The sequence below is a fragment of the Talpa occidentalis genome, unplaced genomic scaffold, assembly GCF_014898055.3.
Source record: "Talpa occidentalis isolate TD23 unplaced genomic scaffold, MPIMG_talOcc4v2.1 talOcc4.15, whole genome shotgun sequence".
In the NCBI taxonomy this organism is placed as follows: Eukaryota; Metazoa; Chordata; class Mammalia; order Eulipotyphla; family Talpidae; genus Talpa; species Talpa occidentalis.
This window is the reverse complement of record NW_023601543.1, coordinates 1,842,668-1,865,929: the sequence shown is the minus strand read 5'-3', so window position 1 is coordinate 1,865,929 and position 23,262 is coordinate 1,842,668. Positions and strand designations below refer to the sequence as shown.

At 50.6% G+C, this 23,262-nt stretch overlaps 1 protein-coding gene and 1 long non-coding RNA gene across 2 annotated transcripts in view; one reads left to right on the top strand and one right to left on the bottom strand.

Moving 5' to 3' along the window:
- Nucleotides 1-23,262, top strand: part of LOC129145848 (uncharacterized) — a 44,465-nt gene that overhangs the window by 4,979 nt on the left and 16,224 nt on the right. The gene's annotated exons all lie outside the window — the stretch shown is intronic.
- The window catches only part of GABRA3 (gamma-aminobutyric acid type A receptor subunit alpha3), a 90,963-nt gene continuing 83,842 nt past the window's right edge, over nucleotides 16,142-23,262 (bottom strand). Inside the window, 1 exon segment of the mRNA XM_054695504.1 lies at nucleotides 16,142-18,083. Coding sequence (XP_054551479.1) covers nucleotides 17,751-18,083 — 333 coding nt within the window. The 3' untranslated portion in view covers nucleotides 16,142-17,750.

Below are 23,262 nucleotides of genomic sequence, written 5' to 3'. Positions count from 1 at the left end.
TTATTCAAGTATCTGTGTATCATATACCTGTCATCCATACCTATGTCTTGCTATTAGTCTCATCCATGTTTGCTTATTTTTGCTGTCTATAATGGTACATGAGTATGGCTTATATGTTTGTGTGTGGGGAGAGTGAGGAATTTTTAATTCCCTAGTACATAACTGACTTATGCAAATGCCCCCCAAACATTTGAGAAGCATTTTTTTTTTCTTTCTATAGTTTGGTAGAAAGCTTTATCTCTCTGTATCTAAATATCTATCCTCTCTTATCTGTCTGTCACCCGTCTATGGCAAGCATAAACTCCTGTAACAAAGATCCCGAGAAACAGCAAGACTTAATGAAAATTGTCATCCATTCCTCTCATACAACAGTCCAAATTGATGTAGGGGGCAGCTTTGCTTTAACTGGTCATTTTGGAACCCATAATCCCTCCATCCTTCCATTTTGTTATATTAATATACCTGGAGTTTTGTCTTTGTTTGCATGATTTAAGCTGTAACCCAAGTACATTTTTATCCCCTGCATTCAAAGTGAGAAAGACGTCCAAGGCAAGTGTTGTTGTTTTCATTTTAGTGACTTGGACAGAATTTGCACGTGTCACGGCCATTGACATTCCACTTTAAATATCCCAGCCACATTGCCTCACCTGGGTGATAAAGCTGGAAACTGGGGTCCGCTTCAGAGCTCTGTGCAGCCGTCTGCCACAGTATGCACTTTCATGTTATCCACCTGTGCGGACTAAGATTTATTAAATGATATTTATCAAACCCTGTATTTTTCTATTAATAGCTTTACCTCTTTCACCTCTTAATTTTTGAGAAATCATTGCCAAAATCCATGCAGTATAATTGTACATGTCCATTTTTCCTTGTACATTTTAAAGTGAGATTATTAGGTGACTAAAATGATGCACTTTTCAGGGTTTCATGGAGCCAGTACTGTGCTGAGGCTTTCACAGGATTCTGTCATTTAGCCCCTGAAAGCTCTGACGTCAGGGCCACGCTGCAAGAGAGGAGGTGTCCACGATCTGCTCTCTGTTGAGCAGAAAGGCCCCTGAGCCTCAGGAGCGAGCAAGGGATTGAACAGTGTCACTAATGCCGGGTGGGCACCTCTCTTGAATTGGGGGAGGACCAGCAGGCCCACCTGACTGCACATCTCACTCCAGCTTTACTTTGAGCGGTGCTGTTCTCCCCATACAGCCCACCCGACAGGCACCTGCCCGTCCTGTCTGGAAGTCCGGGAGCGGAGAGGTGCTCCAGTTGGGGTGCTAACCTGAGCCTCGCACTGTGATCACAGTCAGGACTGTGGCTGACCCCGGTGTAAGGATGGCACGCCCTCCTGGGCATTTCCCGTCAGCTGCCGGGCAGTAGCCCAGACCTGGCCCATTTAGCGTTTGGCTTGAGCTTCGTTCGGTCTCTGCTGTCCCAGCACTACCACTGGGGAACTTGCGGACATGTCACACTCCAGGCCTGCCCTGGACCCTCTGAGTTGGAATCTGCCTGTTAACACGATCCCCAGGGGATCCCCAGACACATCACAGTGTGGGGGGCACCAGCTTCAGAGCCTTGCTCTCAGGCTGTGTGAAGTGAGGTTTTCGCTATAATGAGTCGCTTTTGCTCTGCCCAGTTCGCATGTCTGTTTTCGTCGTGCTCATTATCTTTGCACGCTCTAGCACGGGAGCAGAAAGGACTACCGAGCCGAATGTCATCATTTCTACCCACTAACTGCATTTTTTTTGTTCGTTTTGTGTTTTCAATCCATCACAAGAACATTTACCCTTGAAAATTCTGCTGCAAAATGCCCATCTGTGACCCTTACCAATGGCGATGTGAGGGTAACGGGGAGCCGGTAAACAGGAGGCCGTCCTGCTGTGAAACGCAGCCTTTCTGTTCTGGATTTGCAGTACCCAGTGCCCCTGCCACAGAAATTGGGGGTGTGTCAGCAGTCGGCTCGGAGGAGGAGGCCTGGCTGAGGCTGCAGAATGAGATCCATGGAGTTTTATTTAATGTGGCCCCAAGAGAGCAAAATGTCTCAAGTCTTGGACTCTAGACTGAGTGAGTGGTACGTGGGTGGGAGTGGCAAGCAGGCCAGCGGGTGGCACAGCGGGTATGCCCGTCTCTGACTGGAACCCCGCCCTCACGCTCGGGCTCGTCGGTGCTCGCACCCAGGCGTGGAGCAAGGTGTAGGGACAGGGCGCGGAGCTGTAGTGGGCTAATGTGGCTGAGCCCCTGGGAACCGCCTGTTTGTTGGGATGTTTTCAGGAATTTCTGAAAGCCCCTTTTTCTCCTCCTGAGTTCCTTGTGGTTTCTACTTAGGGTTCTGAAACAAGAATCGCTTTGACTGAATTTTTCTGGAAGGGCTCACAGCATCCCTTAGATGTGCTCATTCATCCGTGGGAGGCACGGGTGAACTGGAGAGCTGGAGCTGTAACCCTGGCTTGAGTTAATGCTGTATCTTTCTCCACACTGATGCCTTTCATCCCCTCTTCACCGAGGGTTGTGGCCCCGAACTCGGCCTTCCTGTCCTCTCCAAGCTCTGCTCTAATTCTGCGGGGCTGCGCCACCCTGCAGAGGGGGCACCGAGACACGTGAGCGCCTAGCTGCCGGCGGCGCCCTCCTTCACGGGCGCGCAGAGGAGCAGCCAGCGCTGGCATTTCACATTAACCCACCGCAGCGTCTCCCATTCAAACATTCGCTTCTCCCCCGACACTGCTGTGGCTGCCGGCGCGCTCGCGCTTCGCTTCCTGAAAGGGCGGCCGTTACGCCCTTTCAGATCGTCAGTCCCTGTGGCCTCCTTCCTGCTGTCTTGTCAGTCCTTCCCCGACTGTCCTCCTGTCCCACTGCGCAGCAAGCTCTTCTTCCAGAGTCCTCGTCGCCTAGCGGGTGCTGGCCGCTGGGCAAGACCTCGCCTTGGGCTCGTTGACTTTGGCGAAAATTCAGTCTACGGAGCTCTGTGGCGCATCGCCCGGCCTCCCACCCGTCTGCCCGGAGCTGCGCCTCACGCAGGGATCTTGCAGAGGTTATCACGGCGCCCTTTGCTCCTTAATGAAATCATGATCTCGCGCGACAGCTTCCAAATGCAACTTCCAAGTTTTTCCCGAACCTCCCTAATTGGACTTCCCAGAGCTAATTCAACCCACACTCTTCCCTGTCGAGACCAGACCACCGCCGCCGGGGGGCTCAGTCGTCCCTGCAGCCGTCAGAGCCGGAAACCCAATTACCGACCTGCGTGCTTTCCTCTTCTCAGCCCACAGATTTAACCACAGAGCACATTTTATTTCTCGAAATGGTCTATCTTTCTCTGGCTGAGGTGTTAGACTGGACTTCCCATTTCTGTTACCTTTTCTCAGAACACTTTTTCTTGCTCGAACTACTTTAATGGGCTGCAAAGTGGACTCCCTGCTATTAACAGCAGTCAAGGAAATCTTTCTAACTCTCATCTGAGCATGTTATTCTCCTGCTTAATGTCCTTCGATGGCTCCCCATTGATCTTCAGATAAAATTCAAGCTGCTTACAGCAGCCTCCACACCTCTGCGCAGCTGACCTCTGCTGACCTCTGCCCGCATCTCGTCCTGCGCCCCCATGCCCTGTGCTCTGCCCTGGCCGTGCTTGTTCGAGCCTCTGGGTTTCTGCCCTTGTTGCTTCTGGCTCATGGGGTCTCATTTCCCCTGTTAACTGCATGCAGAGGGGAAGAAAGGCATGAGGAACAACGAGCCATGTCTGAGAATGTCCGCCGAAGTTTCATCTTGAGCTTCCGCTCGACAGCGAGGAGAGGGATTGACAGAGACAGGCTCTCAAGGCGAGAGGGAAGAATGATCTTCCTTGGTCTTTGCCCTCACTGCTGCCCCCGCCCCCTCCCCGCCTCCATTTTCATTTCTCCCAGTCCTGGGTGACTGACATCTAAATGAAATCTCCTTGAAAGATGGCTTCAGTGGACAGCCGCGAGGGAGCAGCAAGGTCCTCACGTCCCGATGCGGGACTCGCTGCCTGATGAAGATGTTGCCACACGCTCCCGGGGCTCAGCTGTGCCCTAGCTGGGCTGTGCCCTCTCCCTGGCTGGGCTGTGCTCTCTCCCTGGCTGAGACCCGCAGGGACGGCTAATGGAAGGTTCACGAAGGCAGTAGCCTTGGTTGGATTTGCTGCTTTACATGCCCAATTAAAAGTTTCATCTGTCCAAAAACTGTGTGTCTATGCCTATACCAGAGGAAAGTGATGCCATACGAAAAATGTTCACGTGTGAATAGCCAATAAATTGAGTGGATGGGAGAAGACGAACCAGCTATTGGCTCCAAGCTGGGAGCCTCTTGGGTGCTGGGTAGAAGCGTGCGCAGAGCCAGGCTGCTTGTTTTCCCTGCGCAGCCCTGTCTCTGAGGGGGAATGATGAGCTGCACTTTCCCAATGCATGCAGTGATTCCTGAGATTTTACGGGGGGCCCTGCTGAACCACTGCTGCCAGGGCCTCTCATCTTAGACCCCAGGGCTGCTGTGAAGTCAGAATCTGAGGCCCCAAGTGGTTCTGTCCCCTCAGAAGCCAATGTCCTGCCCCAAAACCACAGCTCAGGGCCATCCAAAGAGGCTCATAACAGGCATCCCCGCTCCCACGGCCCCATCATTGCCATGATTCCAGAATCTCCCTGAAGACATCTTTCAAGCGACTTTCATTTAGTTGTCAATCCCTCAAGGAGGTGGGTGGTGAGAATAGAAAGGTCAGTAATGAAGGACACGGCTTGGAGGACCAGCAGCAACATGCAAAATGTCAAAGGATGACCCCTCCTTCCGGGCTCCGGCCCCCCTCAGCGTCCTTGTTCACACCAAGAGGGGTCGCCCCTGTGTCTTTCTGCCCCCATGCTCCAGTGGCAGAGAAACAGAAGTTGCTCTGTGCCTGGCACTGTGTGGACTGGGAAGGGCTGCCTCAACCAGCGCTGCCCCTGGAGCTGCTCAAGGACCCGTGGGCATAGCGTGAGGGGCAAGGAGCTGGGCCACACACAGGCCCAGATGATCACCCACCAGCCCCTGTGCCCCTCCCTGCATGCATCGCAGGCCCAGGTCCACAGCTACCACCAGGATTCTCCTTATATCCTAAATGCCTTTGGCCCATTGCCATTGGCTCGGGCGTTTGTCGGAACCCCAACTTGTGTGGCTTCTCACTGCCTACATATGCTCTCCTGAAGCTCTTCTTGGACAAAAGCCCAGGCAGTCAGATCCTTTCCTATTCTGTCATGAAAGTTCTCTTTGCTTATTCATGGGGGCAGCAACGTTGCTGACAAGCAGTGACCAGGACAGGACTGTTCTAAGCTGCAAAGCCAAGGTGCTGCAGACACCCCATTCTTGTTGCGTGTTACTAGAAACCTCCCTCTATGCCAAGGCTCTTCAGCCTGGCCTGTTTTGTTCTCTGCCCTCTTCCTAGCCCCTGCTAGAGTGCCACATGTGCAATAACTATTTGTGGAATGGATTTCTCGTTACCCCAAGCCAGATTTTCCCACAGGATTGAACAGGAGCCTTGTGTTCTGGGGGCTGAAATGTTTACCCAAACGAGCCAGCCAGCACCACGTGGCACCTTCGGCTGCTGAGCCCTGCTCCTTCCTTCCCACTATCAGAACGCTGGAAAGGGTGCAGGGTGGGGTATTGGCTTCCTATGACGACTACATCAAAGACCACAGATTTAGCGACTTCAAACAAGACACATTGATTATCTCACAGTCTGGAAGTTACAAGTCCAACATAAGTGTCACTTCCTTCTGGAGCCTTCCTTCTGGAGGCTTTAGGGGAGAATCTATTTCCTGCCTGTCTTTTAACTTATAGAGCCTATCTCAATCCTCGCCCACTCCCCTCCTGCATTGTCAAAGCCAGCAGTGTGGGGCCAGGCCCCTCAGGGTGCTGTCTCTGGCTTTCGCTCAGGCCTCCCTCTTCCTTTTAAAAGAGCCCTTGTGATTACATTGGACCCCCCAGAAAATCTCCCTATTTGAAGGTCAGTGGATGAGCAACTTTAATTTCCTTTCAGCGAGTAAGGTGATAGAGGCACAGGTTGTGATGAATAGGACGGAGACATCCTTGGGGGCCCATTCTGCCTGCCACAGGCCAGCTTCCAGGCCCCAGACTCTGAATGACAGTCATCCTGGTGTTTCAGCACCTCTGTGGCCAGTGCCCCCAGCCCACGCGGCTCTTCCTCCTCCCTCCCTCTGTCCCTTCTTGCCCTCTTCTCTTTTTCTCTTGATTCCTTCTCCTCAGCCTAAGAACATTAAATTTTCTCCCACTTAAAAAAAAAAAAGCAAGCACACAACCTTTCTTAATGCCACATCCCTTCGAGCTGCATGTCTTTCTGCTTGTAAATAAAATGTCTTTTTTTTAAAAAAGATTTATTTATTTACACAAGCACCGGGTACAGTCAGAAGCGCGGGAGGGTGAGAGAATTCACCAGAGCCAGAGCGGGGAGCAGAGCAGGCAGAAGGCCCGAAGCACACTGCTGAGGGGAGCAGCGGGCGGCAGGAGAGGTCTGCGCGCCATGTGGGACCCTCACCAGGCAGCCAGGGATCAGATTAGCGCTGCAGAGGCTGCGGGCAGCTTTGCAACCCAGCGCTCAACCGCTGCGCCACCAGGGGAGGCCCTACATCAAATGTTTTGAAGGAGTCCTTTGCTTTTCCCATCTGTCCGCCCTCCCCTCCCTCATCAATCCATATCGCAGTGTGGCTTTGCTCCTCTCACCCCGCAGAGAGTGGTTACATGTCACCAAAGACTTCCTTGTCCTAAATCCCAAGGACACGTTTCGGTCCATCCTCCCTGACAGCAGCGGCAGATGGCTGTGCGGAACATGCCCCCCTCCACCTTTCTGGAAACACTCTTCCCTCCTTCGCCTCTGCTCGCTGTGCCAGTGCCTCTGGGGCGCTCCCGTTCTTTCCCCGCCCCTCTGGGCCCGGCCACTGGGTGCCTGACAGCTGGCATCAGTTTTAAGAAATGTGTCGTTAGGTGATTTTGTTTTGCAGACACGTATACCATGCGCCTAGACTGTGGCGCGGCCTGCCGGGCCCGCCACCCACGACACGGTGCGACACTGACCAGCGTGATTACACGGCACAGCTGGGTTTTAGTCCTAAGCGCAGCACGGAGGACACGTACCCCGAATCCTGTGTGAGCGCAGCTTCCCCCTGCGCCCTGTGCCTGCTCCGCGATCCCAGAACCTCTGGGTGCCAGGAGACACACACCTGGACACGAGCCCACAGCCGGGGCCGGGTCCCCCAAGCCAAGCAGCCAGCTGAGCCGGCCTCATGCCCGAGAAGCATTGGCACGTTTCCCATCCACAGATACCAGCTAACTGGCCTGGCACTTTGTCCAGACTGTGGGACCGTAAGTGACTCCAGTGGCCTCCCTGAGCCCCAGTTTCAGAACCTGTAGAGCAGAGGTAATGGCGTGCCCCGCAAGGCCTGGGACGCTGTCCGGGGGGAGCAGACCGCAGCCTCGGTCTCGCTCGCCGCTGGCGCTTGCAGCCTGCTCACCCGCTCGCCTGGCCCCCGTGACCCCTGGACTCTCGTCCTTTCCCAGATGGTTCAGGGTTAAACCTGGGCAAAGGGTTCCACGTAGTCATTCATTCGGTGGCGGTTTCCTGAGCCGTCTGGCTGCGTCCTCTGCACCACACCTGCGTCTGCGAACGTGGAAAGGTGAAGGGAGGAGGTAGAAAGAAGGAAACCCAAGTGCCCACTGCTTGCCAGAGGTTTAAGACGTGTTGTCTGCTCTGTTGGCAGCACCAGTGTCCCTCCTCCCACACGAGCAGACATTTTCCCAAGGAAGAGATTTCGTTCTCAGAAAACAACCAAGATGAAATTAAAAAAAAAATTCAAAACAAAGCAAGCCACAATTGCCAACCCATTCTGGAAGACATGTAATTGTGTTGAGAAATGTGGGAACACCTAGCACTCTGCTCCAGTCTGAGGACAGCTCAAGGGATAAGGAGGAGCACGGAGTCCGCACTCACCCTGGCAGGCGCCGGGGCTCCAGGACATTGGGCCTCAGGCTCTCCCTCCCCACGCGCTGGCTCGGCTGCTGTTGCCACCAGAAGCGCACACTGCGCATTTCCTTCTTAGAAACAAGAGCAATCTCGGACTGTCTTGTACCCAGACACAGTTGACTTCAGCGCCAATAAATTTGGCTAGAATCCTGGAGCGCCAGCCCCAGAAGGGCCCTCGAACATTACATAGCTAAAGGCCCTCGTTATACAGGAGACTATTTCAGTCTCAGAAATACCCGAAGTCAGTAAGGGTGTTTATTGCCTCCCCAGTTTTATAAAGATGTATTGACATACATCACTGCATACGTCTAAGGTGTAGAAATTTAAGGTGTACAGCCTAAAGGTTTGACTTCCGTGTGTCGTGAAGCGATGACTACAGATAGTTGAGTTGGTATCTATCATCTCATAGGTACAACAAAAAGAAAAAGGAAACATTTTTCTTTGTCATAAGAACGCAGGATTTATTCTGCTAATAACTCTGATATATATTCTATAGCAGTATTAACTATAATCGTCATGTTGTAAATAACATCTCCTGTGTGTGTGTGTGTGTGTGTGTGGACACGTACATGTACGTGAGTAATCACATTTTCTTCACTCATCTGTGGGCTGACACTCGGGTTGTTCCGTGCTGTGGCTGCTGTGAATGACGCCACTAGGAACTGGGGGTGCGGCTGTCTTTCTGAGTTACTGCTTTCATCTCCTTTGGATCTGTACCCAGATGTGGAATGGCTGGATCATGCAGTAGTTCTGGTTTTCTTTTTTTTTTTTTTTTTGAGGCTCCTCCTTACCATTTTCCACAGTAGTTGCACCAGTTTATAGCCCCACCAACAGCGCGCAAGAGCCCCTTTTCTTTACATTCTCATCGCCACCTGTGGCATCTTGTCTTTTTGACGATGGCCATTCTGAGCAGCGGGAGGAGGCAGTCTTTGTGATTTTGATTCGCACTTCCCTGATGATTAGTGATGTTGAACTTCTTTTAATGTACCTCTTGGCCACTCCTATATCTTCTTTAGAAAATGTCTATTTGGGTCTTTTGCCCAGTTTTCAAATGGATGATTTTTGTTTTTTATTGGGTTGTGTGCGTGACTGCTGTATTTTGGGTGTTAGGCCATGCGCGCGCATATGTACGTACCTTGCAGATGCATCTCCCATTCCGCAAGTTGTCCTTTTGCGTGTTTGACCGTCTCTGCAGTTGTGCGAGGCCGAGCATTGCAGTCTGATGTGTTCTCATTTATTTCTGGTCTTGTTGCTCGTGCATTAGGTGACCTATCCAAAAAATGATAGTCAAAGCTCATGGCAAGGAGCTTTTCCCCTGTGGTTTCTTCTAAAAGTTCCATGGTTTTTCAGTATTTTTACATTGAAGTCTTTAATCCATTTTGAGTTCATTTTTCTGAGAGATGTAACAATGGGATCTAGCTGCATTCTTCTACTTGTGAATAGACACTTTTCCCGGCACTATTATTGAGTATGCTTGGCTTTCTTGTCAAATATTAGTTGAGCATCTATGCTTGGGTTTACTTGTGGACTCTTGACTCAGTTTCCATGATCTGTGTGTCTGTTTTTATGCCAGTGCCATCGTGTTTCAATTACTACAATGTTATTACCTAGCTTGGCAGCAGACTGTGCGATGCTTTCCACTTCATTCTTTCTCTGAGCTTTGGCTGTTTGGGGCCTTTCATGGTCCCACATACATTTTTAGGACTGTTTTCCTTCTGCTTTCAAACATGACATTGGCATCTTAATACAGGCTGCATCGCGTCTCTAGATGGCTTTGGGTGGTATGGACATTTTAACAAACATGAGTGCTTTCAATTCATGAACACAGGATAGCTTTCTATTTGCTTTGTGTTCTTTGATTTCTTGCATCAATGTCTTGTAGTTTTGAGTGTGCAGATGTTTCACCTCCTTGGTTAAGTTTATTCCTAAGTATTTTATTGTTTTTTTGATGTTGTAAATAGGATAATTTTCTTTCTTATTTGGGATGTGTTCTTCTTGTTAGTGTACAGAAATGCTACTGATATTTTGCACATTGATTTTGCTTTTTGCAACTCTAATAAATTTGATTAGATATAACAGTATTTTGGTTGAATCTTTAAAATTGTCTATATGTAAAGTCATTTGCAAATAGAGACAAATTTTGCTTTTTCCTTTCCAATTTGCCTTGTATTTCTTTATCTTGTGTGGTTATTCTGGCAAGGACTCCCAGTACTAATGTTGAAAAGGAGTGGTTTCTAGTTTTTTTATCTTAGAGGAAAAGCTTTTTTTTTTTTTTAAATAATTACCTTTTTATATATTTATTTATACAAGCACTGGGTACAGTCAGAAGTGCGGGAGGGTGAGAGAATTCACCAGAGCCAGAGCGGGGAGCAGAACAGGCAGAGGGACCGAAGTACACTGCTGGGGGGAGCAGCGGGCGGCAGGAGGGGTCTGTGCGCCATGTGGGATCCTCCTCCGGTGGCCGGGGAGCAGCCGGGGATTGAACCGGCGCTGCAGAGGCTGCGGGCAGCTTCGCAACCCAGCGCTCAACCGGTGCACCACCAGGGAGGCCCTTAGAGGAAAAGCTTTCAACCTTTCACCATTGAGTATGTTAGCTGTGGGCTTACCATATGTGGCTGCGTCAGTCTCCTTATTCATGATTGGTCTATTCAGACTTTCCATTTCTTCCTAATTCAGCCTTGGGACACTGTAAGTTTCTAAGAATTTTCCCATTTCTTCTTGATTATCCAGTTTGTCGTCATATGTTGTTCTTACCTGTCTCTTATGATCCTTTGTATTTCTGTGGAATTAATTGTAATATCTCCTTTTTCATTTCGTAAGTTTATAGATTTGGGTCCTTTCTTCTTCCCTTGGTTAATCTAACTAAAGGTTTGTCAATTTTCAAAGAAACAACTTTGAGTTTGGTTATTTTTGGTGTTGTTTCCTGCCCTCTATTCCCCTCTAGTCCTCGTTATTCCCTTCCTTCTGGCCAGTTTGGTCTCAGTTTGTTCTTTTTCTAGTTCTTTAAATCATAGAGTTAGGTTCTTATTTGGGATCTTTCTTATTTCTTAATGTAGGCAGGAGGGGAAATACCATTCTAGACTGAGGAGATGCTCTGCACAAAGGCCCCGGGACATAGTGTTGTGAGTGAAAAGCAGGGGTTTTATAACAGGAGGCTGAGCAGGACTTTGAAGTCCAGGGTTAGGATTTTAGATTTTACTTTAGGTACAGTAGGATGCCATTGAAGGGTATTAAAAAGGCTGGTGACATAATTTGGGTTACAATTTAAAAGGCTGGCTTGCCCGAATTAGACACATAGATCAAGAAGATGTGGTATATGTACACAGTGGAATATTACTCCGTCATCAAAAAAGAGAAACTCATGCCATTTGGGGCAACATGGATGGAGCTGGAAGGGATTATGCTGCCCAAAATAAGTCAGAAGAAAAAAGATAAATATCAAGTGTTCTCCCTTATATGAGGAATGTAGAGAGACCAAACAAAAGGTCAAGAAAAAGTTACAACTAGCAAGCTGGCCACAGATCCATAGCAAACAGCAAAGGAGGGAGAAGGGGGTTTAAAACAGGGGAGGGGAGGACACAAGAGAATACAGTGATGGTTCAGATGATGTGGTGGGGGGAGAACCTGGGGACTATAGTGCTGTGAGAACAAAAAATTAATAAAAAACGGGGGAAAAAGAAGCCAGAACACATTATCTAAATAAACAAGTAAAGAAAAGGCTGGCCTGCAGTGACCCAGATGAGGGGGTCATGCTAGAGGCTGGGTTGGGGTGCAGAGGGATGAGTACAGTGTGGGGTTTATACCAGGGGCTGAGCGCGCAGGATTGTTGGATGTGCTGGATGTGGGGGGTGACAGAGGTGTCAGGAATCCCCCCAGGTTTTTGCCATGAGCTTCTGGGTGAATTTATTGATTAAGGATGACCAAGGGGAGAATCATGTGGGTTGACAAGTCAACAGCCCTGATTTGAACATGTTCAATTTGATGTGAAAACTAGGCTGGAGATGCCACCTTGGCAGTCACCAGCATGAAGGGGCTGTGGTGTTTCACGCGTGTCTGCAAGTCTGTCGCCGCTCCTCTGATGGCAAGAGATGAGCTCCGCGCCCATCCTCTTGAGTCTGGGCTGACCTCGGTGACTCGGTTGTACCCAGTAGAATACAGCTACTTCCAAGCTTAGGACAGAAACAGCCATGCAGCTTCCATCTGATTCTCTTGCAATGCTTGTTCTCCAGAGCCTTCTCTTGCACATGCTTCCGTTCAGTGCCCAGTCGCCAGGCTGTGAGAAGCCGTAAGGGAAGGCTGTGGGTAGGTGCCCCAGTCACTGTCCCAGTTGAGCTGTCCTTCAACTGTCTCAGCCCCGCTGCCGGGACCTCACCCCTGGTTTGGCTCCAGGACATCTTCTATCTCCCAATTTTAGGGCCTGACCTTTCCTCTGCTAAACAGGAGCAGAGTGTGGCTACCAGGAAGCATGCCCGTCGCCACAGAACCCCTAGCCCCGTGGAGCTTGGAAATGGACCCTCCATTCCCAGATGTTCCTTCCCACTAGATTGAGTCTCCCTAACTGAGGTCGCCGGCACTGTGCAGCGGGGACCGGTCATCTCTGCTGTGCGAAATGGTCGGGGCATTTGCTTTTGCTTTAGTCTTGTTAATAAGATGGCACCTTGCATCATTACCAAAACCTCTTCATCCCTGGGGTGAGAACTTTAGAGATCTACTCTCTTTGCAACTTTCAAATACGCAACACCATGTAATTCACCATGGGCCCCATGGACAGTCCCCCCCTCCCCAGGACAAACTGCCTTGATGACTGGAGTTTCGGACCTTTTGACTCATGCCCATCTCTCCGTCCGGCACCCCCGCCTCTGGCAACCGCAACTCTGGTCCCTGTAGCTGTGAATTTGTTTTTTGCTACTGCTGCTGCTGTTTTGATCCCACATGTAAGTGACATCATGTGCTGTTGGTCTGTTATGACACACACCTTGATGGCGCAGCCTGCTGCACACCCAGATGGATGGTATGTGGCCGCCATCCTACGTGCGGTCTCACATTGGCACGTCATAGTCGTGTTCCCCATCGGTGACTGTCTTCTCTGGATCTATACCCAGGAGTGGGGTTGCTGGGCCCCACAGTAGCTCCGTGGTGACCCCCGTTTCCGAACATACAGCGAGTGGACGAGGAGTGCCTTTTCTGCACATCCCTGCTGGTGCGCGCGCTCATGAGGGCCACTGTCCCTGCGTGAAGGGAGCCGCGATGCTGGCGGCCTGCATGTCCATGATGCTGAGTGAGGTTGCGCACCTTGGCCTGCACCCTGTTGTGTCTGTGGGAAAACAACTGCTCAGGCTCCTTGCCCATTTTACAAAGTAATTTTTTTGTGCTGTTGCGCTGTGTGGAGTCTCTGTATTGCTTGGGCGTGAATCCTCTGTGAGCTCTATGGGTTTGCAAATATGTTCTCTCACGCAGGGGTTGCCTTTTCATTTAGTTGATGGTTTGTTGTTTTATGCCATTAAATTTGGAGTGGTTTGTTGCACACAAAAGATGCTTAAAACGTGTTCATTGAAACCCTCAGGACAGACGAGATCATTGAGGAAGAATGTAGGGTGAAAAGAGAGAACACGCTGGGAACCTCGGCCCTTAAGGGGTGGGAGAACTTGAAGGAGAAAAAACATGAGAAACAGAAAATGAGCAGGGGAAAAGGTGGGACTATCAGGAGACTGTGGTTGCGTGGACCCAAGGAACAAAGCAGTTGTCAATATGTCAAGCGCCGCTAACAGACCAAGGAAAAATGCCTTGAGGTTTCGGGAACTGGGCACTGGTGACGGAGCAGGAGCTGCTCCGCTGAGAGGAGAGAACAGAATTAGAACTGACTAGAGGAGCAGGCGTCAAGAGTGAAACAGGGACTGGCTTCAGACAAGGGGATGCCCCCTTGCCTGTGGCAGAGGTTTGGGGGACAGGGTGTGTGTGTGTTGGGGGGGGGGTTCTCTGAGGCCTGCTGATTGGTACAAGAAGTTTAGGGAGGTTCCCTTTGAGGGTATTTTCTCCCCTAAGCTAAACCTTTGGAGGAAAAAACAAAAGGGGTCATTTTTGTTCCCAGTTTGTGCCCTTGGCATACATGGGGTGGGGGCTGCCTGGCATTAGCGCCCCCTTAATCTTCTCTATGTAGAATGCAGCTTCTCCCATGCTGACACTGGAACTGATACCCCATCTTATAAGACTGTGCCACGTGGAGCCCAGCCCAAGGATATGTAGGGGGTCAAGTTGAGGAGCTCCCTGAAACAGAGTCTGGCACCTGCAGCCCCAGATTTCACCCCAGCTGTTCTTACTTAGTGTCTCATCAAGTTCTTTTGAAGCTGCTGGCCCATCTGAGCTGACAGGCGACCGAAAGACAAGGTCTGTGGTCTTGAGTTGGGCTGGTGGGGGGCTCCCAGATGTGGTGACAGTCTGGACAGAGTAGCTCTAGTCTGAACCCTATTTACTAAGGGAGAGACTGAGTCTTGACTAGGGGAGAGACTGGCCAAGTACCACTCAATGATGCGGACGGGATTGAGATCTCTGAGGCAGAACACTCAGCCTGTGCTGCTCTCTGGAGGGAAAGGCCAGTCGCCCTGTTCAACAAGGGCGGGGCCTTTAGCCTCACTCCAGCATGTGGAACATGCAATGTTTTCAGGCAAAAGGGAGCCTCTGTAACTAGCTGTCGAGACTGCAGAGTGATCCCTGCCTCCAATTCTAGAGCCTCTCATAGAAATCCCCTCAGTTACTTTCTTCCAACTCCATTTCCGTTCTCATCTTTCCATCTCCTGCTGGATCTCTTGGGAGGATTCAGAGTTCCAGGGGCCCCTTCCCAAGCCCAGACAGGGAGGCCCGTGAGGGCGTCTTGCACAGATGCATCGCAGATGGCCCAGTGGGAGAAGCTGGAGGCCCCGTAATGCCTTCTCGGCCCTTCGCGCTTTGGCGCAGGAGCTGACAGATCACAAATGAGCAGCCCCCGCCCCGAATACGAAGCCCACAGGGCAGTCATTTAGGTAGGAAAAATCTTCTAAAGTGATTTAAAAAGAGTGCACCCGGCCCCAGATGGCGTTTGCACTGGTGTGGAAGCCGCGTGCGGCTTTCATTGCCCTGACTGTGGACACGTCCCCCCGGCCTCCCCTGCCCTGTGGGCCCCGCGGCCTCGCAGCTCCGCCCCGGGGCAGCACTCGGGCTCCTCCCTGGGCGCCCACTGCACGGGGCGTTCCCCCTAGAGGCGGGAGACCCGCCAGGGTCAGGGTTCTCGGGTGTCGTTGTTTTCAGAGGCAAAGTCCTCAAGGTTCACAGGGTTGTCCGGGAAGAGAACGCTTACTTGTTGGCGCCAGGCAGTGTGGCGAGGGGGGCTGACCCGCAAGCATCCCACCACGGTCCTGGGGCGGCGGCTGAGCTGGTCGGGGACCGGAGCTGGCCGGGCGGCCCTCACGGCCAAGGGCCGGGACACACCTCGGGGCACGAGGGCCAAGGGCCGCTCTTACTTCAGACAAGAAAACCATTTTATGTGGCTCGAGGGGCTTTCCCAAGAGGCCCCTGCCCTGAGGTGGCTTGTGACTTCGAGCGGATCTTATGAAATTATCTCCCGATTTGTCTAGTCTGCAAGACACACGGTGGGCCTCCGTCCGCCGGCGCACCGAGCAGCCTGACGCTCGGTCTTCCTTTGGCTAATCGCTCGCCTAAGGGAAATAACGGCGCACGGAAAAGAAAGCGCTTTTTGAATCGCAGTGACACCCCTTTCTGTATTAAGGGAGGGGGCGAGCCTAGCAGAGAAGCGGTTTCGGTGGCTCCTGTCCCGTCCGGTGACGGGACCCCGAGTTCATCAAAGCTGCTTTCACCAGGGCTTCTCCCTGGGGCGCTGAGGGCCCATGCCCGGGGGACTCGCTCTTTCCAGGGTATTCGTGGTGTTTAGTGGAAAGGGTGGCCTGGGAGTGCGGACAGGAGCCGAGACGTCGTCCCATCTGGGAAGAAAAAGGGTCTGCAGCCCAAGTCCAATTCAGAAAGAGTTTAATAAACAGCCGCTAAACATTGCACCAAAGCATTTGGAAACACGATTTCTACGGAGAACAAAGGTCAGACTTCCACTTTAAACCCTGAAGACAGTCATGAACGGCCCCACCCCCACCCCCACCCCCCACAGCCACGACACGACACTCATCTATTCGTGAATTGGCCTACAGACAGTCTGAGGAATAACGGGACCGGCATGCGTCATCCCAGCGATGGCAAGGAAGCGAGGGGCGGGGAAGGACGGCTGAGAGCAACCGGCAGCTGATGGCAGGCCCCTTGGGAGGCTCATGGAGGGTGGACGGGGGGGAATCTGCTTTTGGCGCCATCTGCGGCTTTACCTCGGGCTTCTGGATCCTCTGGGCTACTGGCTGGCGCTGCTACCTTCAAATTTCACACTCCCTGGGGCCGTGACTATCAAAGGAGTCCCCTGGGGTGGGCCAGTGTGACATCCTAAAAATCTTTTTGGTGTCCAGCCAAACTGCATTTCGGACCCAGCAGCCATGTTGAGATTGTGCTGATGCTGAAGTCAGGCTGGGCCTGGCTTCTCAGTCCCATTTTGATTTTGGCTCAGGATAGGCCTCTACAGACACCGGTAAGGAGCCTAGGCGAGTTCTTCAAGCTTCTGAGACGCAGCCCACCTACCTCATGAAACAGTCACCATTCTGCATGCCCAATCTCCCTTTATTTACGTTAAGAGCGAGTGGCCCATAGATAAGATATTATCAGACTGGCAGAAGAGCTAATGATTAAGTCTACTCGAAAATCGACTAGGCTCTGATTCATCCCCTAGGATTGGTGTCAGTAGACTGCCAGCCGCCCCGATGTGTGAGAACAAAGTCCTGGGCCTGGCAGGGTACAGAGGCGGCTCTGACTCCCGCTTGCCCCGGCCTTCTCATTCGAGCCAGACCAGAAGCCTCAACTACCAAGCAGCCCGAAAGTCCTGCCCCACCCAGTCTCACTGCTGCCCGGGCCGGGAGGCTGCTTTCCCATCGTCCCCTCTCTAAGCTCCCATGGATGCTTGTGTAGGCATTTGGCCTAGACATTTTTGTTTCTATTTGTCTCTCTTATGAGAACTATTTGAGCCTTTTCTGGAAGAGGTGACGGGCAGTAGAGTCCCATTTAAGCAGGACCCAAAGGGCTCAAGAGAAGAGGATTTCCCAGGGGAGAGGTAGGCTGGACGTGGCGAGCACCAGCCATCTTGGTTCTGCTTGTCTTGGCCACCTATGGGAGACAGTGGGGAGCCCCGTTGTCCCCAGAACCTCCAAGCCCAGAAAGAAGTGGGGCCCGGGCTCAGAGGTTAGCACTGGCTGCTGCCTTTGCTACCGGTTCTCATGCCTACTGGGCCCGCTGCTAGGGGAGTTGGCAGGCAGGACCCTGGGGGTAGCCCAGCCTCATGCCCTAGTGATGTAGAATCTGAAGCTCCCACTGTGGGGGGAGGCGCCTGCTGGCTCTGCAGTGGGCACAGTGCCACGAAATGCATGCAGTGCCCTTGGCTGGGGGAGACCAGGGTTAGGATGGGTGACTGGACAAATGGCAGTGTTTGGCTCTGATGGGGCACGCTCAGCCGTGTTAGAGGGACGAGTCATTGTCCGTGGTGGTATTTTTCACTGAGAGTCATAGCCTGGCAGAGCGCTGGAAAGAATCCTGAAACACATGAAGGGGAGCCCTGGGGTTCGGGTGCCGGGTGCTTCCTGGGGTGAACGGCACTCTGGCTGCTGCTGCGCTGCCCCGCCTACTGCTTGCGGATCATGCCCTTGATGGCTGTCTCCCGGTTGACGTACGTGGCCCAATAGACCAGGTTGAATATGGCGAAGAGCACAGGGAAGATGATGCGGGAAATCTTGTCGACCTTGCTCACGCTGTTGTAGGTCTTGGTCTCGGGGATGTCCTGCACATAGGTGGTCTTGGGGGAAGCAACAATGGTCGGGGTGGAGGAGGCACTGGGAGCCGCGCCCTTGGAGATGGTGGAGAACTCGGTGTCCTTGGCCAGGTTGATGGGATAGGTGGTCCCCACGATGTTGAAGGTGGTGCTGGTTTTCTTCGCCGGGGCTGCTGGTGTTTTCTTCTAAGGAGACAGAAAAAGAAGGGAGGCAGAAAAGGTGATTAATTCATGCTGCAGAACACCTCCAGAGGCTGTAGGGAGGGGACATGAAGTCAGTAGCACCAAGTTGCCAGATTTGAGCCTAGGGCTGGTGAAGAAAACATGGCCAAGTCGCTTCTTTTTGAGCTTCAGTTTCTTCACCTGTAAACTGAGGCTCAAAATATTTGGCAGGGCTGTTGGGTGGATCAGATGAGACAATGGTGGTAGAAATCACTGGAAAACTATGAAATGCAGGTCCCACGTAGGGTCCTGAGTAGTCCTGCGACCTGACCCTCACAGCAGCCCTTGGAGGTGGGGGGAGGGGGGTGATCTCGTTCTCATTTGACAGATGAGCAGCCTCAGCCTCGGTGGCAGGGCCCACACCAGCCACCAGGCTCTGACTGTCACCCGGGCTCTATGGGCACAGACACTGTCTGGGTACCCGAGAAGCAACAACAAAAGGCCTTGGCCATCATCTCCAGCATGGAATGCAGGTCGGTGAGCCCGAACATCAGAACAGCGTCTCCCCCTTCATACCCGCCAGGCTTTTCACTCCTGCAGCTGCAGGCGGGAGCCAGGCCTGGCGAGGACCCTGCCCTTTGGAGTTTTTGTTTTGTTTTCTCAGAGTAACAAAAACACGTCAGTGGGAAACAGCTTGCGCGCCCCCATGTCCTCACACACACGCCTTGTGTCTCCCTGCAGCACCCGAGCGGGAAAGGAGACGAAGCTCGGGCCTGGGTCTGAAAGAGGCTGAGGAGTGTGGGGACAAGGGGACAAGCTGGACTCAGAGTGTCCTGTGCGCTGCGCCCCCCACTCAGGCAGTGGGGGAACGGGGGCATGAGCCTCAGGAACGACTGACGAGGTGATGCGGGGTGGCGTCCTGCCTCACACACGTCAGCTCTCCCCTGTCCTGGGGGCACTTTGCTTCCCGTGTGTTTTCCTCACTCCTTCACTCTTTTCCCTCGTGGGGTCTCTCCCGTCCCCGCTGCGCCCTTTCTCTCAACCTGATTCTCGGCTTCTTTCCCCCGCTGCCCCTCCCACCTTCACCTCCCCCTCAGCCCCCGCCGCCCTAATAGTAACCCGTGCCAACACTGCCCGACTCTGCTGGTCAGCGCCGGCTTGCTGGGGGATGACGAGGCCCTCGCTCAGGGTTTCCGTCCCCGAGGGGGGCTGGTGTCATAAATGAACAGACTACCGGGCGCTTTGGAGGTGCTACTGTTCCCCTCTCCAGAAAGGAGACAGAACTTGCGGCGTGCAGGAACCCCGCGCAGGCTGTAAATACTACACAGGACTCGTTTATAACCAGCAAACTCGCCGCGGGAATAGCACCCCGCTGCTAAGCGGCTCGCTTTGCAGGAAAGGAACACTCGACTTGTTTGCCTGCTTACTTATTACATCGCTTAGTAATCTTTTTTCAAGGGTAAACAAAAACAAGCTACAAGCAAAACAAACGAGCCTTTGTTAGAAGCTTTCATGCGGTTTTGTATTTAGTCACCTCATTCTGAACGGCAAACGCTCTCCTTAACTCCACAGGCACTTTGTATTCTGGAGGTGTGGAGAACAGCAGCTAATTTAATTGCAGATTTTTTAAGTAATAAAAGGATATTACCTTTTCATTTCCCTCACCCCTTCCAACATTTTAGTCAGCCACTATAGTTTACTGACATTGTCAAAGGGGGAAATCAAAGCAAAAGTCGTGTCCCTGATGACTGGCGACCCTGAGCATCTTTTCACGGGCTTGTTGGCCATTTGTTTCCCGGGAGAAATGTCTATTCAGGTCCTTTGCCTGTTTTTCAATTGGATTTTTTGTCAGAGCACTGATTTGCCTTTGGCTCCCACACACCACGCGCCAGCATCACTCGTCATCAGGGACACGCATCAAAACCGCAAGATGCCACCTCACACCTACTAGGATGCCTGTCACCAAAACCAAAGCGCAAGTGTCGGTCAGGAGGTGCGGAAACCCTGCACACGGCGCCGAGTATGACATCACGTGGTTGCTATGGACAATGGTATATCAGTTAAAATTAAAACTGCAATTGAAAAATGGCCCTACAACTCCACTTCCCCTAGGTTTGAAAGCACACTCTGAGAGAGACCTGCACACCTATGTTCACAGCAGCATAATTCCTAATAACCAAAAGGTGGAAGCGATGACACGTCCATAGAGAGAATAAGCAAACTGTGGTCTATTGGCACAATGAAATATTACTCGGCCTTAAAAAGGAAGAACATTCTGACGCCGCCACAACGTGGATGACTCTGGCTGAGTGAAAGCAGCCAGACACAGAGACAACTGCTGGAGGATTCGGCTCCTATGCCATACTGCGAGCGGTCAGATTTGTAGAAATAGAAAGTGGAATGGTGGTTCCCCGGGGGCGGGGGAAGGAAGGGTGAGGTCTTGTTTTATGCGGACAGAGTTTCAGTTGTGCAAGGTGAAGAGTTCTGGGAAATGGGTGCACAGGAATGTGCACATAATACCACTGAACTGCACACTTGAAATAATTAAGATGGCAAGTTTTCAGGCTCTCGAGTGAGGAAGATGAATTAAATCAAGAACGAAAATATAAGGAGGAAAGCACGGGAAACATTCCGAGAGGTCTAAATAACGAGTCGAACACATTTAAAAGCGGATCTGGGGAGGATGGCAAGACAATTGAAAGGGGATAAAATGAAGGCAGGAGAGAAGTAACGCCTTGTGCCACTTTCCTGAGAGGGTGGGAGGTATCCAGAGCGTAAGTGCAAAGTCGCTTGGGGCCAGATCACAGTTAAGGAAAGACATTCCCCATGGGCTGAGACCACCAGTTTACGGGGACACCTTACCCGATGCTGAGATCATTTATTCCCCAGAGAAAAGGCCCATTTACAGGAATGTCCCAGAGATTTAGAAGCCATTAAAGAAACAAAACTTTTCTAAGATTTAGAGGGAGGTTGAGCATTTTCTCTAATGAAAAGTAAAATATTATTCTAGAGCATTCAAATAGTCTTATTTGGAAATAAGAAAATGAGCCTAAGAATGACTGTGCTTTCACAATATAAGTAAACATTAATGACTATTTAAAGCAGTTCTAATAATTATCAATATTGTTTCCCGTTGTATGGAACTACCACTATTTTACATCCTTGTTAATGTCTCTGCACTAGAGGGTTACTCCCCTCAGGGGTGCTCATCATAGCTCTCCCACCACCAAAGCACCCATCATCCGCGCCTATAGTCCGTGGGGCTCTCCTCCCCCACCTCTTGGGGCCTTCAGAGCTGTGGTCGGCTTTCAAGGGTTGGTTTTAAAGTTTGTCTGGTCCTTTGATTTCTCTAGATTCCACAGAGATGCAAAACCAGATAGTATTTATCTTTCCCCTTCTGGTTTATTTCACTTAGCATCATCCCTTCCAGCTCCATCCATGTTTCTGCAAATGGCATGCGTTTATTTATTTATTTTTTGATGGCTTACATACACACAGTCCAGTGTAGCACACCATCTTGATCCACTCATCTGGGGCATTTGGGTTGTTTCCATGTCTTGGCTATTGTCAACAGTGCTGCTAGAAACACAGGAGTGCAGGTGTCCTTCCAATTACTGTTTTCGTGTCCTCTGGGTAGGTTCGTAGGAGTGGAATTACTGGGTCATATGGCAGATCATTTTTAGTCTTTTGAGGAATCTCCACACAGCATCCATGGTGGCAGGACCAGTTTACATTCCCACCAGCAGTGTGAGAGGGTTCCTTTTTCCCCACAGCCTCACCAGCGCTTGTTTCTGCTTTTTTTGTTTTTGATGTAGGCCTTTCTCACAGGTGTGTGGTGGTGGGTATCTCATTACGGTTTTGCTCTGCATTTCCCTGATGAAAAGTGGTGATGAACAGTGTTTCACGTGCCTGTTGGCATTATGTCTGCTTTGGAGAAGTGCCTTTTTAGCTCCTCTGTCCATTTTTTTAATTGGCTGTTTGGATTGTGTGTTGAGTTCTTTGTAGGTCTTCAATCTCAGCCCCTTATTAGATGTATGATGTGCAGATATTTTCCCCCAGGTGTCTCTTCGTTTTTGGTCGCTGTCTCTTGCTGTACAGAAGCTTTTTAGTTTGATGTAGTCTGGCTGTTCGTCTTCTCCACTTTCTTTGCTGCTGGAGAAGAATCCGCAGAGATGTTTCTGAGGTTATGTCATGGAGTGTTTTGCTTAGGTTTTCTCCTATACATTTTATGGTCTTACATCCAAGTCTTTTACCCATTTTGAGTTGGTTTTCATGTCTGCTGAGACAATGGTCTAGTTTCGTTTTTTTTTTTTTTGCACATGGCAGTCCAATTTTCCCAGCACCATTTATCAAAGAGCTTTCTTTGTCCCAGTGTATACACTTCACTCCTTTGTTGTAGATTGTCTATGATTATTTTTTTAAATGCAGAGAATTGTATCTTCATGTTAATTTGCTTTTCTTTTTAAATTTCAAAAATTTAATCAAAATAATATTGTATATAGTTAAAAACAAGACGTCTGATGCCATCTGCTCATTTCTTTGTAGGCAACATTTGCTTCCTTTCTAGAATTTTGTTTAGACTATTGCTTTAACCCTGGTTTTCTGAAATTTCATGATGATCTGCCCTTATGCAGGCCCATAGGGGCACTTTGAATCTAGAGGCTCATGCGTTCCCATTTGTAAAAATATATTTGTTAACTTCCTGCCTTTTCTTTTTTCTCCTCACTCACTCAGCAGCCCCTGAGTTGGATGGACTTCCTGGATTCATCCCTAAGGCTCTTCTTACCTTTCCTTTGACTTCTCCATTTCTTTTCTTGTTGCCTTACTTTTAGGGAGATTTCCTTCAGTTTATTTTTCTGCCACTCTATTGAAACTTTTATTTTGGCGATTTTTTTTTTTAATTTCTCTTTCTTAGTCTCTGATTTCCGTTTATATTTTAGGTATTCTTCCTCTTGTTTTGCGGATATGATATATTCACAAATCTAAGATAAAAGTTAGCTTTGTTCTTCTCAAATTCTGATGAATTCCCTAAATTATCTGTTCCCTTCATGATGAGCTTTTTTGTTTTTTTCTTTCTTTGTTTCAGTCTTTGCTGTTCTTTCCTATTACAGAGTTTGTTTTGGCGTCTGTGGTATCCTAGTATCACTTGGTCCCATAAAAGGTATCTGTCAGCTCAGGGTAACTGAGCTGGGCTGGTTGAGCG